Source organism: Taeniopygia guttata, chromosome 5, assembly GCF_048771995.1.
Source record: "Taeniopygia guttata chromosome 5, bTaeGut7.mat, whole genome shotgun sequence".
Classification (NCBI taxonomy): Eukaryota; Metazoa; Chordata; class Aves; order Passeriformes; family Estrildidae; genus Taeniopygia; species Taeniopygia guttata.
In genome coordinates this window covers 44,791,294-44,806,660 of record NC_133030.1, presented here as the reverse complement: position 1 = coordinate 44,806,660, position 15,367 = coordinate 44,791,294, and the positions used below count along the sequence as shown (strand labels likewise).

The 15,367-nt window shown below is 34.0% G+C and overlaps 1 protein-coding gene across 8 annotated transcripts in view; it reads left to right on the top strand.

The window, feature by feature from the left end:
• CEP128 (centrosomal protein 128) overlaps nucleotides 1-15,367 on the top strand; it is a 96,385-nt gene that overhangs the window by 31,402 nt on the left and 49,616 nt on the right. For 7 of the 8 annotated variants that reach the window (XM_030274777.4, XM_072930306.1, XM_072930305.1 and 4 more), the window contains exons 14-19: nucleotides 647-997; nucleotides 4,186-4,836; nucleotides 8,609-8,773; nucleotides 11,642-11,818; nucleotides 13,365-13,424; nucleotides 15,098-15,290. In XM_030274777.4, the coding sequence (XP_030130637.4) occupies nucleotides 647-997; nucleotides 4,186-4,836; nucleotides 8,609-8,773; nucleotides 11,642-11,818; nucleotides 13,365-13,424; nucleotides 15,098-15,290 (1,597 nt within the window). Of the gene's footprint in view, nucleotides 1-646; nucleotides 998-4,185; nucleotides 4,837-8,608; nucleotides 8,774-11,641; nucleotides 11,836-13,364; nucleotides 13,425-15,097; nucleotides 15,291-15,367 lie in introns of those variants that run through there. The other variant, XM_072930310.1, reaches the window with a different exon arrangement.

The following is a 15,367-nucleotide window of genomic DNA, read 5'->3' as shown; positions in this document are numbered from 1 at the left end:
ATGCAGCATCTTTTATTTTTAAAAGGTGTGTTTTCAATTTAATTCATTTTTGAAAGGCTTATATACGCCTCCTATGTTTTCAAATGTCTTTGCACATTGTTCTAGAAGCATTTACCAAGCTGCTGTATTCTCATTGTATTCAGTGCTATCATATATATCTTTATTTAGCACACTGTTTTCATAAAGGCACCCAGCATAAAACTGGGTAACAACTAGCTCATAAACTATGAATTCCAGTTGTTGTGGTGAATGCTGTTTTGTCCTTTCCAGTTCTCCTTTTCTTCTCATCTGTTTACATTAATCTCCATGTAGCTTACAATTTGGTTTATTTCTTATTTGTGTAGTGTATAATATATGGTCTATGATTGATATCAAACTTACAATACAGAAAAATAACAAGAGCAACCAGAGTAGGAACAAATGCAGAAAGAATTGAGTAGTATGTATTTTGCCTTGTGTTGGAATTCTTTACCATTGCAGAGGGAGAGATTCTCTGGGCTAACAGGACTTTCCTTAATAGTCAAGAAGATCTTTTATGCTGTTGATATTTAATAAAAATTTTATTGAATGTTGCTATATGTTCTTTGATAAAGTTTCATACTGCATATCTTTAGAGAATATTTGTGTTTTGCTATGATGATTCCAGGTGTTAACATCTGACCTGGAAAACAGGGAGAAGCAGCAGGAAAAAATGTTGGACCAGCTAAAGGAGATACAGAATTGCTACAAGACTTGTGAGAGTGGACGTAGACAAGCTGAACTCCAGTCTGCTGAGTTGGCTCAACAGGTTGAAGAGAGTACCAAGGAAGCAGAACGGTATCTCACTGAATTCAAGCATTCAGAGGCGCTCAGGATGGAGATTGAGAAAAAAAGAGAAGATTTGAAGGTGAGAGCCCAGGAAACCATCCGCCAATGGAAGTTGAAGTGTAAGAAACTGGATCGTGAGGTAGAAAAGCAAAATCAAACTATAAGCGAATTGATGGACAAGAATAAACAGGTAAGATTGGTTGATTGGGTTTTTTTGGTACCCTTTCCCTTTCTTTTAAAAATGAAGAGAAGGAGTTTATTTATGCAAACTGTGACTTAAACTGCTTTCTGCTTTAAGTTCTGGACCTCTGCTGTATAATTTTCAGAACTTTTTCTTTGAAAAATCAATTTGAAAATTGATTGTGTAACATTTCTGGGTTTTTTGTTTGTCTTTCTTCAGTATGGCAGACCACTTATTCCTTTCTTTTTCCTCCTCTACAGTTTCTCAGGAAAACACAGGTTTTTTTTGGTTTTTGACTTGGAAGAATTGATTTATTTTTTCAGCTGCTGACACTGTTTTAAAGACAAGCACTCACATCAATGCTAATGTTTATCATCCTGTATCGGAATAATGGTAGAAACCACCATTTGGTTGGCAATGAGTCTGTGGGTTTGTATTTTCCAGTTGGGTCAAAAGTTGCTTGTTTCTATAGTGGCTGATATAGTGCTTAACTGTATGCTGTGAGCTTTTATCTTAACTTACATGCTATGCTGGTGCAGTCCATCATATTGCATGGCTTTTGTTTTACAGTGCTATATCCTCTTTTCACGTATTTTCTCATGACATCCATTCAATTTAAATTACTGATTGTTATGGGCTTGAAATGGCTCCATCCTGTGCTTTGTCTTGCTCAAAGATTGAGGTTTTCAAGGGCTAAATGGAATGCAGTATGGGATGTCTATTAATCCTGTGTTGTTTCTGGTCCAATGATCTGTTCTGAGATTGCTACATCGATACAAGCATGGTCAAAACACGGGAGAAGTCACAATGGGGCTGTTACTGAATTGAAATGAATAAACTCTAGCAAATCTAAACCATGATTCCTATTGTTCCTATTTCTCTCCTATTGCCTATCATATGCCTTACTTTTTATTATTATTTCCTCTATTCATGCTCCAACCATTCATTCTATAGTAATCTCGTATTTGTTAGCCTTAATGCTTGTCTGGGAAAGTAAGATTCTCAAACATTTAAGAAGTTGGTCACTCTTGCCTAAGAAAATGGAGGTTGTAAGGAAAGGAAGAAAACCTAAATCATTTCAAAATCATGGGTGACTATAAAATGGACAAATAAGAAGCAAAAATAGAGACAAATTGTGAATTAGAAGCAGCAGCTCCCAAAAAGGTTCTGGAATCACTGTTCATGTAAACACATAGGCTGGTCTTTGTAGAGGTACTTGATAACAGTGTCCACATTGAAAATTTCTTTGTTATGTAAGATTCCTTGATATGGATTTTACCTCTTTTTATGTGGCAAGTATATTCACATGCTAAATGCAGAGGTTAAAGTTTGGCTTAAGCTCCATTTAAGAAATGCTGTCAGTATTTGTTCTTACTTTTAAAGTGGTGACCATCCTACCAACAAGTAATTGTCACTGCTGAAGAAAGTTTCTTTAAGATATGGAAGATCAAATAAACTGTGTGTCATTCTGAAGGAGAAAAAAAGAAACAATGTTTAATGTTCTTGATACAAAGTTAGAAACAGTTTACTTATGGGGATATAATCAATCCAGATGCAGCATTTAGTATAAACTTAAGGTAACTAGATGACCATAATTTAACTAGCTTTGAAATACAGACAATTAACATCTGAGACAAAAATCTGTGAAAACAATAATGGAAGAAATAGCAGTTTGTTGTCTTTGATTTCTGTTAGAAGACTTCAAAGGATTGATGGAAAATTTTCAAAATTGGGTTGCCATCATAGCTTACAATTTAGAGATTTTTGAAATATTGGCGGACAACACATATGCTATAGAAAGATTGTTTAGTTTTCATTCTTTTGGAGTTATTGGGATAATTTGTTTGAAGTTTTGCCCATGTGGTTGTCCTTAATATTGTTTGACAGTGGAGTTTCTGACATATTTTGAAACATATGTTCTTTAAAGTATGTAGTGTAGAAAACATACTTAAAGCAAGTAACTTGTTGTTGTAACTTGGGTTGTAATTTGAAATTTTACTGAGTTTTGTTTTTGTTTTGTTTTTGGGTTTTTTAAGCCATATCCTTCCAGTAGAATTATAAGATAGGTTTAAGAGGGTCTTTTTGTTTGGTAGGTGTTTTTTCCTGGAAAAACCTATGATATTCATCAGTCCGTATTCTCAATTTATTATATTTATATTTTGCTTTGTGTTGCTTATTCTTGATGTAATTGCAAATTGTTTTATTTTTAACTGCACACTTTTAACCCTAATTGCCTTTTTGTTCTGGAATGTTTCAAGTAATTTTGCTATATCCGTAAGAAGTATCTGTTGCTTGTAGAATTGGTGAAAATGCTTAGTAAAATTTAGTATAAAATTTATTAAGTCAGTTTAAGAATCTGATACATTGGAACAGATTGACCAAATGGGCTGCATACTTTCCTTCACTGAAGATATCCAAGAACCATCTGGATGCAATCCTGTGCCTGTGTTCTAGGATAAGTCTGCTTGAGCAGAGAGGTTGGACCTGATGACCCACTGCGGTCCTTTCAAGCTTACACACTCTGTGATTCTGTGCTAATTTTAACATTAAATATATCAATGTTGCAAAAAACACCCAATCCCTGAAGATCCTAGCAAAACAGTGTAATTTTTATTACATTTGATTGATTTTTATTTGGGAGATTATGTAGTTATTTCTTGGTTTTGATGCATAAATGAACCGGGGTTTTAACTACTGCTAATTCATCTACTGGACTTAATTTCAAAAATAAGTTAAAGTTGGTATACTTTCTATGTACTATTTTGGAAAATAAACAAAATAAGTCAGCATATGGAATAGACTGTAGGTATGCTGTATATGTCCAGTAATCATCCCCATATGCTGCTGCATTACTCTATTACCTCTTTTTTCTCCATATTTTTTTTCTGGAGGAACAAATAAAGAAACGCTTCTCAGTCTGCAAAGAGAGAGTATGAGAAGCAAAGAATGAATCAGAACTATCCCTATTTAGAAGGCGTAATTTAAGGACAAGTCCAAGTTTGAGATTGCACATGATCTAAAGTGTGTAAATTTAAAGAAACAGAGTACGTTTGAACTGTATTTGTATCAAGCAGAAATTTTATATTATCACATACATATGTTAATTGTTCCATAGACATTCCTGATATCTAAGACATCCTTCCAACAATTGTATTTAATTACTTTAGATTAGAACGGATTATTTTTCTCTTTTCTAGGCCCTTAAAGAAAAAGATGATCTCAAAGGTCAGCTTCTCTCAGCCATAAACCAAATAGAAAACCTGCGGAAAGAGCTAAATGATGTGCTTACAAAGAGAGCCCAGCAGGAAGAACTCCTCCACTGTAAAGAGGTAAAACTGAATGAAATGGAGTCACACCAGGTATCTCTTGAAGAAGAGATGAAAGAAGTTCAAGGTACTGCAAAAAAATTGGAGAATGAGTTGAAAAAACAAGTCTTTCTACAAAATCAAATGGAAGCTGAGAAGGAACACTTGAAGACAGAACTTGCATCTATTAACTTGTTTCATAAAAAAGACCAAGAACGACTCCTAGAAATGCAAGTAGATGTAAAAAATTTAAGTGCCATACGTGTGGAACTAACAAACAGAATTGCAGAAGAAGAGAAAGCCAAAAAGGAATTACTTAAGAGCCTCTCAGACCTCCAGAAACAGCAGGAATCTAGTCATGAAGAGATGATTTCAGCTAACAGGCAGCTGAAGATGGAAAGAGAAACTCACCAACAGGAGTTGGCAGATCTTAGATCAGAGTTACAAAATGTGAAAATCAAACATGAACAAACTGTTCAAGAACTCACGAAACTCCTTAAACAAGAAAAAGATAATGCAGAGGCTCAGATTAGAATGCTAAAGGTACTTATTGTGAAGAATTCCGGTGTCAGACTTCCCCCCTTCTCCCACACACCCCACACAAAGCCCCTGCCATTGAATGATGAAGGTAATAAAGCATGGGCTTTAAAGCGCTTAACGCACATGTTATTGCAGGCCATTGTAAATGTTTAAATTTCAGGGTAAAAGTGTTATAGCACCAATTTTAGATCAAAATCTTAGTTTAAAAATGGTAAAATAGATATGATCAAAATAGAAGGAAATGTATGATGCTGTAATGTTTTAATATGGCAGGCAGGTGAAGTCCCAGGTCACTGGCAAGGGGGAAGCATTGTACCATACAGTCAACCCAGGACACCATCTTTTAAAAGGATAGAAAGGAGGTCTGTGGGAGCTACTGACCTGTCAGCCTTCTCTCTTCCTGGGAAGATCATGGAACAAACCTTTTAGAAGCTACATTAAGCCACAGGAGGACAGGGAGGTGATTTGGCATGGCCAGCACAGCATCACCAAGGGCAAGTCCTGTCTGACCAACCCAGTGGCCTTCTCTGATGGACTGACTACATCAGGGGACAAGGAAAGGGCTACAGATGTCATTTATCTGGCCTTCTGTAAAGTGTTTGACACAGTGGCCCACAACATCTTTCTCTCTAAATTGGAGAGAGATGGATTTGATGGGTGGAATGTTAGATAGATAATAAATTGGCTGAATGGTCACATTCAGAGCATTGTGATCAATGGCTCAGAGTCCAGATGAAGTCCTGATGTACAGCAATGATGAGTGGTGTCTCTCAGGGATCTGCATTGGGACTAGTATTTAATTATGTAATGTATCATTCTTGACTTGATAATAATTCTTAAGCAGTTGCTAACATAGAAACTTTTAAGTGAAGATAGCAATTAAAAAAACCCTAGGTGGTTGCTAGTAGAAGGATCATTAAAATCAAATATTTTGACAGTAGTACTTAACATTGGAGACTTAATTTTTAGTGTGTATATCATTATTTAAGTGGTCTGTCCAAAAGTGGTTTTTCTTTGGAAATGACATTGAAATTAACAGTGTACATTTGATATTAAGTGGAAAGAAGGAAAGTATATTCTGGATTCTAATAAGAAAAAATAAGTTCATCGTGACTGTGTTTTTCTATGAAACAGCAAATCCTACAGTTAGGACCTTTTATTTTTACTGATTGTTGAACCAAAGAGAATATTAAAAAAAAATCACTTTCATATTTAATTTACAATTCCTTGATTTCCCCAGAATCCTAAATCAGCATATATTTTTTAAAAGCAGAAGGTTTGAGGGAGATGGATTTTCTAAGATATTAGGGTAGACAAAGTTTTTAGAAGTATACAAAATGAGAATGCACTAGATTCTCTTGATTGAGAGAATGTAAGTGAAACAAAATAGAAAATCACATGCATCTCTAGGAAGATCTGATGAGAACATGTCATCCTGCAGGTGTTTTGGTTACTTTTTGTCTGAACTCATCATTACATTGCATTTGGATTTCAGTTTTATGGACATACTTTTCTTCCAGTGTAAGGTAAACTTAACATACATTTTGTCTTTTTTTTTTTCTTTTTTTTTTAAGGTATTTTTGGTGTTAGAGTAGTGTTTAGGGAAATCCAACAGAAAAAAAGTTGGGGTTTTTTAACCTTTTTTTTTTTTAAGCTGCTAAGATTTTGTGTCTAGCAACCAGCTGTCTTTTACTGTCACAGTAATAATTGACCTTATTTATGCCTCAGCTATGTCCAACCTTTGTAACTGTTTTTGGAAAGGCATATACATATTTTGTCCAAAGATAGTTAAAACTTTAAAAATAAAGCTTGGTTGAGAGAAACTTGAGGGCTGAAGGGAAATTTAATATATTTGTAGAATCCAAAGCCTTAAACTTAAAAGAGGATGCATTTATAAGTTACTTCCAGGAAATCAAGGGTAGAGACTCCTGTGTTTAGAGAAGTAACTTTTGCATAGATTGTAAAAAGAAGTGACTTTTGATTTTAGTGTTCTTTCCTTGCTTGCCTCCTCTGTATGGTACTTTCTGCCCCACTTTTGCCTGGTTGTCTGTAGTGCAGCACTGGATTGAAAAATTATTAAGAAGTTAAGGATTTTTTGGGGTAGTAGGGAGGGTACCATAAGAATATTGTATGATGCAAGAGAACTGGAGAAGAACATAGAGTTTTTTGAGCTACCAGTGTTAAGAAGGATCTTACTGTTTCATTACTGAGCCTCTGATGCTTAAACTTTTAATTTGGTTTCTGCTAGAACATCCTAAATGATTCCCAGCTGATGCCTCTATAATGTCTTATTTGTTATTTAAAAGGATTGATACAGTAGGCATAGGAATTTAAGTGGTTTGCTTAGTGATCCCCATTTGGCTTTGTGCTCAGAAACTCTGGATCTGTTGCCTAATTTTAATACATACCCTCATTTACTTTAAAAACATGCTTGTTTTTTTAGAATGATGACATACAAAATTTCCTGCTGCCTGACAGTATGGAAGTCTTTGAAGTATTAATCTTTAATCTAAACTTATATAGAGATAAGTATATGTACATATTAAATTGTATATATGTGTATATTTATTTTTAAATTGTTTTATATACATTTTCCAATTGTGCCATCCATTTTTCCTGAAGATTATTAAGTGCTGAAAGTGGATTCAATAAAGATAAATTAAAATAATATCTACCTTGTCCATACTGGAAATTAATAAGTATTAACTTTCTCTTCTGTATCTCAAAGGTAATATAGGTGTTTTTTCTTGGATTGTCACCATCTGCGTAGATATTATAATGCAATTACCTTTAGTAGGAACTGAAAAGTTGATTTCTATAAGTATATTCACATAAAATGTTTTGGGCATTGCAGGCTTGTCTTTATGATCTTTAGTCTTTGTAGACTGTAGATGCCAAAGATTTTTCTCAAATTGTCCTTAGGAAGAGTTTTTGTAATCCGTTCAGTGTCTAAATTAGTGTCTAGATATAGTGTCAAAATTAATTAATAAAACTTCTTTCCTTACCTCATAGAAGTTATATATATAGTTTTGTTGGGATACAGAATTTTTGCTTTTCCTCAGAAAAAAATTTACTTCACAAGTTTATTTTTGTGTTTAACTGCATCCCACACTTCATCTAATAAGAAACTGGTTTTGAGGAATGTGTGTGTTAATTTGCTTCTTTGTTGCATTTTTTTAAAGTTTTCTAGATATTGTAGAGTATTTCTCAAATCTTTAATTTTCAGTAAATTATTTTTTTTCCACTGGAAACAAATATACATTATTTACATATGCTTTGGTGCTTTCTAGATCCTTACATGTTTTCTTCATTTTTCTCTGCAAAGTTTCATCAGTAGCATTGATCGTACAAAGTAAGAGCACTAAACCCACACAAATCTAAAACTTAAAAATACTAAATCTTTGCTTTTGTTTCCTTGAAGATATAAATTTAGCATTGGTTCCTGAAATTAAATGTGTTTTAGACTTACTGCTTCCAAATTATTTTAGTAATGGAAAAGCTGCATAAATACTAGGCTTCTCAGGATGATGTAAGCTGATGAGTGTAGCAGAGCTGAAATGAAGGGCCTGAGACTTCTGTTTTCTGCTTTAAAACATTGTGTGGTGCTGTGATGCATGTTTTCCATGTTCAGATAACTAATTGCACTTAGTAAAACTTAATTTTTTAAATTTATCATTTGGCAAAAGTGTTCCACTGATATAAAACTTTAGAGTTTAGTTGTTTTTTAAAATAACCCATACAGTGACTTTGTATTCTTTTTTCCCTTTACTATCAGATGGAACTTTTAGAAGAGAAAAACATAACCAAGGCTCAGGGTCGACAACTGGAAAAAATAAAAGTTGAGAGTGATAAATTGAAAGAAGAATTAATCCAAAATGAGGAAGAAAAAATAAAATTAAAACGGAAATGTGAGTTTGTAAAACAAGAACTGGAGAAAAAGGTAAAATTAACTGATTTTAACCATGATTTGTTTCTCTGCTGATAAATACCTAAATAAATGATGGATTATAGGAATAGATGGTAAACCTAAAAAAAAACCCAGCATGAATGTATTAAAGAATGCACCCAGTCATGCCACAGTACATGGTTTCTTTATGAATGAAAGAAGACAAAAAGGCTTTGGCTGGATTATGAATGATATCCCTCCAGAGATTTGCTAATATTATTTAGGACTATAAATACAAATCCTGTTGCTTGCCTGATCTCTAATATAGGTAACTAACAAATGTTTAATCAGCCACTCAGCGACTTCTAGTTTTCTTCATATATTTCTTCAAGATGTAGTGGAGCTATGAATAATTTGAAGTAGACATGCAATGTAAGCATAGTAAAAGAAATTCTCACTAATGTTGAGGTGGAGGATTTTTGGTGTTTTGGAGTTTTATAGTACAGAGTTAGAAAAATGTTAAATCTGGCATTTCTTTAGCTTGCTAAACTATCAGGAAGTGGTTTAAAAGCTCAACTTGTCAGACTAGTAAAAAGTACTTGAAATGAAAATTCAAAAATGTGTTTTTTCTATGTTGGCATTTTAGTTGTGTAATACATATTAAGAAAATGTGTTTATAGGAATGTGCATGGGCTTCTGTAGTCTGTTGTGTATTAGCTCCAACCTTACCTAATATTGGGAAGACATTCTTTTTACATCAAAATCATCTTTTGTGTCTAAATTGAAAAAGATTAGAGAAGGTTTTAAGCATGCAATCCTGTGATCTCAACTTTTGAAGGTAAAGGCAAATGGAGACTTCTATTAGCTTGCATTAATGGTTAACTTAAGAGAATATTTGCTATTTTGGTTTTGTGGATTGTCGAAAGGGATGTTAGGATGGGGGAAATAATACTACCTCTTGATAAATCTCGTACTAGCATACAATTGTGGCAACACAGCCGAAGCTTATTTTGTTACAGAGTACTTTCTTTTTCCATGCTTTTTACACTTTTAATATTCTGTTCTTAATGCAAATACTAATTCAAAGGGGCATAGGTATTGCAGCTAGCTTAGATTGGTTTTTTTTTTTTTTTCATGAAAGTTGAAGGAACAGAGCATAATGGTAAAATGGTTGGTTTCTTTCTTTTCCCTTCTGTGCACTTCCGAGTCATTATGACTTCTTTTCTCCTGTAGGCTCTGGATGTAGAATGATAAGGAATGTTGGCACATTCAGAAAATCAAGAAGATATGAAACAAAAAAATAAAGTTATGTGTTCTGTTTTAGTCATGGTCTGTGAGAATGAACTTTAACATGTGATAGACTGCATTCAGTGAATAGTGAGACAATATAGATACTGGAAATATACACAGTGCAATCTTACTGCTTTCAGAATACTAGTCTAGGTCAAAACTGTTATTTCAACTCCCATATTTCAACTCCCATCTTTATAGTACAGAAATACTGGAACCTGTCTCTCTTAAAAAAATCTTACCATTTCTTCAGTTTGAAATAGCTTCTTTCCCAAGTATTTTTGTATTAAGTGAAAAAATCAGACTGCTTATCAAGTATTGATGTTTCACCTGTTGGCCACCTACATTAAAAACACCTGTTTTGCTAGTAGAAATAAACACCTATAAATAGAACCTCCAGAAAGGAGGTAGCAAGGTGAATGTTGGTCTTGTCTCCCAATTAGCAAGTGATAGGACAAGATCAAATAGCCTTAAGCTGTGTCTGGGGAGATTTAGATTGGATGTTAGGAAAAATTTATTCATGCATTGGAACAGGCTGCTTGGGGAAGTGGTTGAGTCACCACCCCTGGAGGTGGTGACTCAAAAGATATCTACATGTGATGTTCAGGGATATGGTTTAGTCGTGGACTTGGCAGCATGTTTTTTAGATGGGCTCTATGATAACTGAGTTATTTTCCAACATAAATGATTCTATGATTCCATATACATCCCATTCATGGAACTTGGTTATTAGACATTACTTAGCTTCGCACTGGTGTCTCATAAGAGCAGTGTATGAAGATTTCCAGCAAATAGACTTCAAACAATTATACCTTGTCATTTTGGAGGTCCACAATTAATAAATTTTTGAAATCCTTGCTGTTCTTACTGTTCTTGGTGCAACTTGCACACATTGGAATTTGCCTGTTAAAGTGTTTGCCCTTTGCTGCATTACATCCTCCTGTTCTCAGCAGCAGACGTGTGTTTCAATTTCATTAATTCTCACAGTATAGGTTTTTCTATATTATTTATGATGCATAATTCAATATTTTGTGTAACCTAGCAGCAGTTTTGTTTGGTTTTATGGTGGTTCTATCATAAACATAAAAGAAGAGAATCTGAATTTTAAAAACATATGTAACATATTTAATTAACTTTCTGACATTAGCTGATAACATAAAATACTTTCTTCAGTGCCACTCATTCTCCTGTGAGATATTCTTTGAGTAGTTTTCCTTTGAGGGCACACTGACCGCCAATAAAATTTTCCTTCTGGAGTCTCTTTTCTGACGATAGAGATTAGATGCTTAGAACAGATTCAGGGCAAAAGATAATAATGGGAGTATTTACACTGGCTCTTTTTCTACTAATGAGGAGATTTGTAATAGAACACCTATTTTTGACTTTGAAAATAGGCTTTATGATTGTTGAATTTGGATTTGGTAGCAGTTTCTTTATAACTGATTTACTGGATAATAAGGAGAACTAAGGGAGGAACTTACAAGTGCTATTAGCAGGTATTATTTTTCCATGGCAAGGAGTTGAACTTAGCATGACTGAGTATGGTCTGATTATAAGATTGAATGATACATGGCTGATGACCTATATTATTAATGCAATTTTTTTTTGTTTGTTTTTCCTCTTTCACTTCAGGAAAAACAGATCAGCAATGAAGAAGATCATTTGAGAAAGATGAGTGAGGCCAGACTGCAGTTTAAAGATCAGCTGCGTCAATTAGAAATGGAACAGCAATCCATTCTCTCCATGATAGGAAGTGAAATTGATGCTGCTTGTGAAATCCTTTCTCGAGACTCCATGGAGAAATTCAAAGTAATTCTAAGTTTTAAGTATGCTGCAGGTTTTGTTCTTTTCTTGATGAACTTTTGTAGTGGAACTTGTATGCATTGTTTTCACCGTTGCATAGATAATCATTCTAATAGAATTATGGCTATTTAGCTGGTACAGAGGGACATTGCTGTGTATTACAATGGGATACTATGAAGGACTGTCCATGCATTAATTGAGTCTGCTTCCTTTTTTTTTTTCATTTTTTGAGGACTAGTTCTCCTTTTGCTTGTGTGAAAGGACCTTTTATTAGCCAAAATTTTGAGATAGGTTTTCTTAGGCCATGTTCCTAGAATTGGGAGATCCCTAAGAAGGACCTAAAATGCTTTTAAAACTGGGAGAAAATGGAACAATTTTTTTGTTAAAAAATCACTTGGGTGCTTTGTTTTTTATGTAGAGAACTGAATACTGAAAATGAAAAGAGTTTATAACCTCCTCTTTTGAGGAGCAGGTCCTTGTATTCAGAAAACTCAGACTCAAATTTTCAGGAAACTGGTAGCTTGCTGTAACTTTTTTTTCTGCTATTTTACTACTTCTCCCGCAACCCATTTCCCTGTAGCTTTTCTTCTGATCATTCTCATTTGCTTGCCAGGTACAGAAACCACTCTTCGCCCTCCATATGATTCTAGAAGACTGATTCTCTTAAATCAACATTGTCCATTTCTGAGAATAAAGAGAATGGACTGTGTGACTCAGCTTGTCGCCACACTTACAAGTGCTTGACCTAGTGGCTTTTTAGCCTTAGCTACAACCCAGAGTACACCTTTTTTTTTTTTTTTTTTTTTGTCTTGCTGTTTAAACAAAGAATACTTTGTAGCTCCTGGTCATTTGACTGGGCTGGGTTGCTTTTGAAATAGATTTTTTTCCATGATTGACACCATTTCTCCACTTACACATGGAGTTGGAGTGTTGCAGCACAAAACTAAATGAGAATTCTAAGAAAATGTATTTGACAAACAAGCTTCCTTCTCTGTATCCTTACAGATAGGTCTTTTCTTAAATTAACTTTTATAATCTGCTGTAGTTGCCAGATTTTTGATCATTGAGCCATGCCTTCTTGTTCCTCACCTTGTGGAGATGTTTTGGTTTCTGGACAAGGTTTTGCAGATCCCTGTTTATACAATTCTCCTTGGTTTTTTATCATTGGCCAACTTAAACCAATTCTGAATGCGAATTTTTGACTAGACAGTTAATGTGAAAAAAAAGTTAGTTTTGTGTTCCTGGTATAATTTTTTTTTTTAAAGGTAAGAATCTTCCTTTATGATATTGTTCCTATGCCCAGTACTTCAGGTATTGTTAAGGTTTCTAAAAAGTTTCACCCTTTACTTCAAGAAGTTGCCACTGCAACTTGAGTAAGTAGGAGGAATTTGATGGGTAAATATTTGTATTGACAGAAGTCAAGCACTAGGCTTAATCTTCCTTGATAAGAAATTTATTTCTCTGATTAATTTCCAGTAAGCAGAAAGACTTTCTTCCTCCTATGCCTAATGCCCATTTTATGTCTGTTTCTTTGTCACCCACTTTTTCATAGGCAATATCCCTTACACCAACAGTACTGAACGATCCTCATCGCTGGTTAGCAGAAACAAAGGTAATAGTCAAACCTCCTGAAGTTTTACTGAGTAAGATAATATTCAGCATTTTATGGTGTAGTGGGAGATGTCCCTGCTCATGTCAGGGGGTTAGAACTAGATGATCCTTCAGGTCCTTTTCAGCCCTAGTTGAGTGAGAAGGCGAGTCTGTGAATAAATGGATCTGATTTAGTTGAACGTCCATTTGAAATGGCACTTCAAGGGTAAAAGGAAAAATACAAAACCATTCCTTTGGCAGTTATTCTGATATTTCCAGAATGTTATTTCAACTGCTAGAATAATTTTCCAAATGCTTCTATCAACAAGAAATAACCATCACTATACCAAAATAAATAGCAATATTATTTTCACAGAAAAAAAGGCATTGAAGTAAAAGCAGTGATAGCCTTTAGATTTGGTTCAAGTTTTTTAGAAAAGTAAAGCATAAGAATGTTGTCAGCAGGTTAAATTTCTCTTACAACATTATCATAAGGCTAGATATTACTTTAAATAAGGCTGATATTTATTCTATCTAAAATATATTAGATCGGATTCTTGGCAAATAAATGATTTTTTCTTTCCCCGTTGAAGCTTTCAAATCCTATAATGTGGGGGCACACTTGCTTGAGAACGTCTTCAAGGTGATGACTGTAACTCATAAATCTTGCCTGTCATTTTGCAGCTTTCCTCCAGTTCCCTCAGCTCACACATAGAACACGCTTCTTATTCAGCATCTTTTAAAATAAATAAATTTCTCATGATCAAAATAGATCTCAAACTGTGGAAGACAACTGGTGGTTTTTCTTCATGTAGAAGGGTCAAAGCCACAGGAGAACTGACTTAAGGAAAAAAAATTGCAAATGATTGCATATAAGAGAAAATTATTCATGGTGTGTGGTCTAGTGTAAGACTTGTAGACCAAGAAATACTTCCACTATAGATAAAAGAGATAAGATTGGAATCAAAGGAGAAACGTTATGGAGGAAGTATTTTCTTCATTTGAAAAAGTGACACTGACATATTAAAAAGAACTTTCAAAGAGCACCTAATAATATGTTGCAAACCTAAGTTTGTTTAGCTGCTAGAGGGAAGTTTAGAATGAATAACTGCTTAAAATGCCACTTTTATTTTCTTTGTTTTTAAATAGACTGTGTGAAAGCATCCATATCGTATTCCATTTAATCATTTCTAGATTTACTAAATTGATCACAACCTTATCAATGACATCTTTTTCTCCTCTGAGTGACCCTTAAATATTGACTTTTGCTGACTAGAAAGGATTGATGTTACTGTTTTAGAAAGGGGAAATATTTTTAAATTCTGCCAACATAAAATAGAGAGGAAAAAGGTATTCTGAAAGGAAGGCCTATCTCTTGGTGTCTATGTTTGAACTAATTCAATGTGAATTTCCATATATACCCTAGCAAATTTATGCTTCTGATTTTAAATAAATAAAATAATATTAGCGAAAATCACATTTCACATACAATTGTCAACCAAAATATGTCTTTTTGGTCTCTTGAAAATCAACTTACGTTCTCTTAATATATCTGAATGCCCTCTATTATTATTTTTCAGATAGTTACAAATGAATAATCTGTGGCTTCAAAGATACTTTGGTCAGTGAACATTTATGCCCTCTTATTTTTATTAGAATTCTTTACTTTTTATGTACTTTTTGTTTTAAATGTAGACTAAGCTTCAGTGGCTGTGTGAGGAGGTAAAGGAAAGAGAAAGTAAGGAAAAAAAGCTGCGATGCTACTTGCTGCAGAGCCGAGAACAGCTCAAGCACTTGACACAGATAAAGGAGACTGAACATCAGTCTCTCTTTAAACAGATAAAAAGCCAAGAAAAACTTTTGGAAGAAGTTCACAGAGAAAAAAGAGGTACGTTACTGATTCCATTTTTGTTAATAAAAGGGATAAAGAATTAAAAAATTCTATTAATTGTAATTTCTATGGCA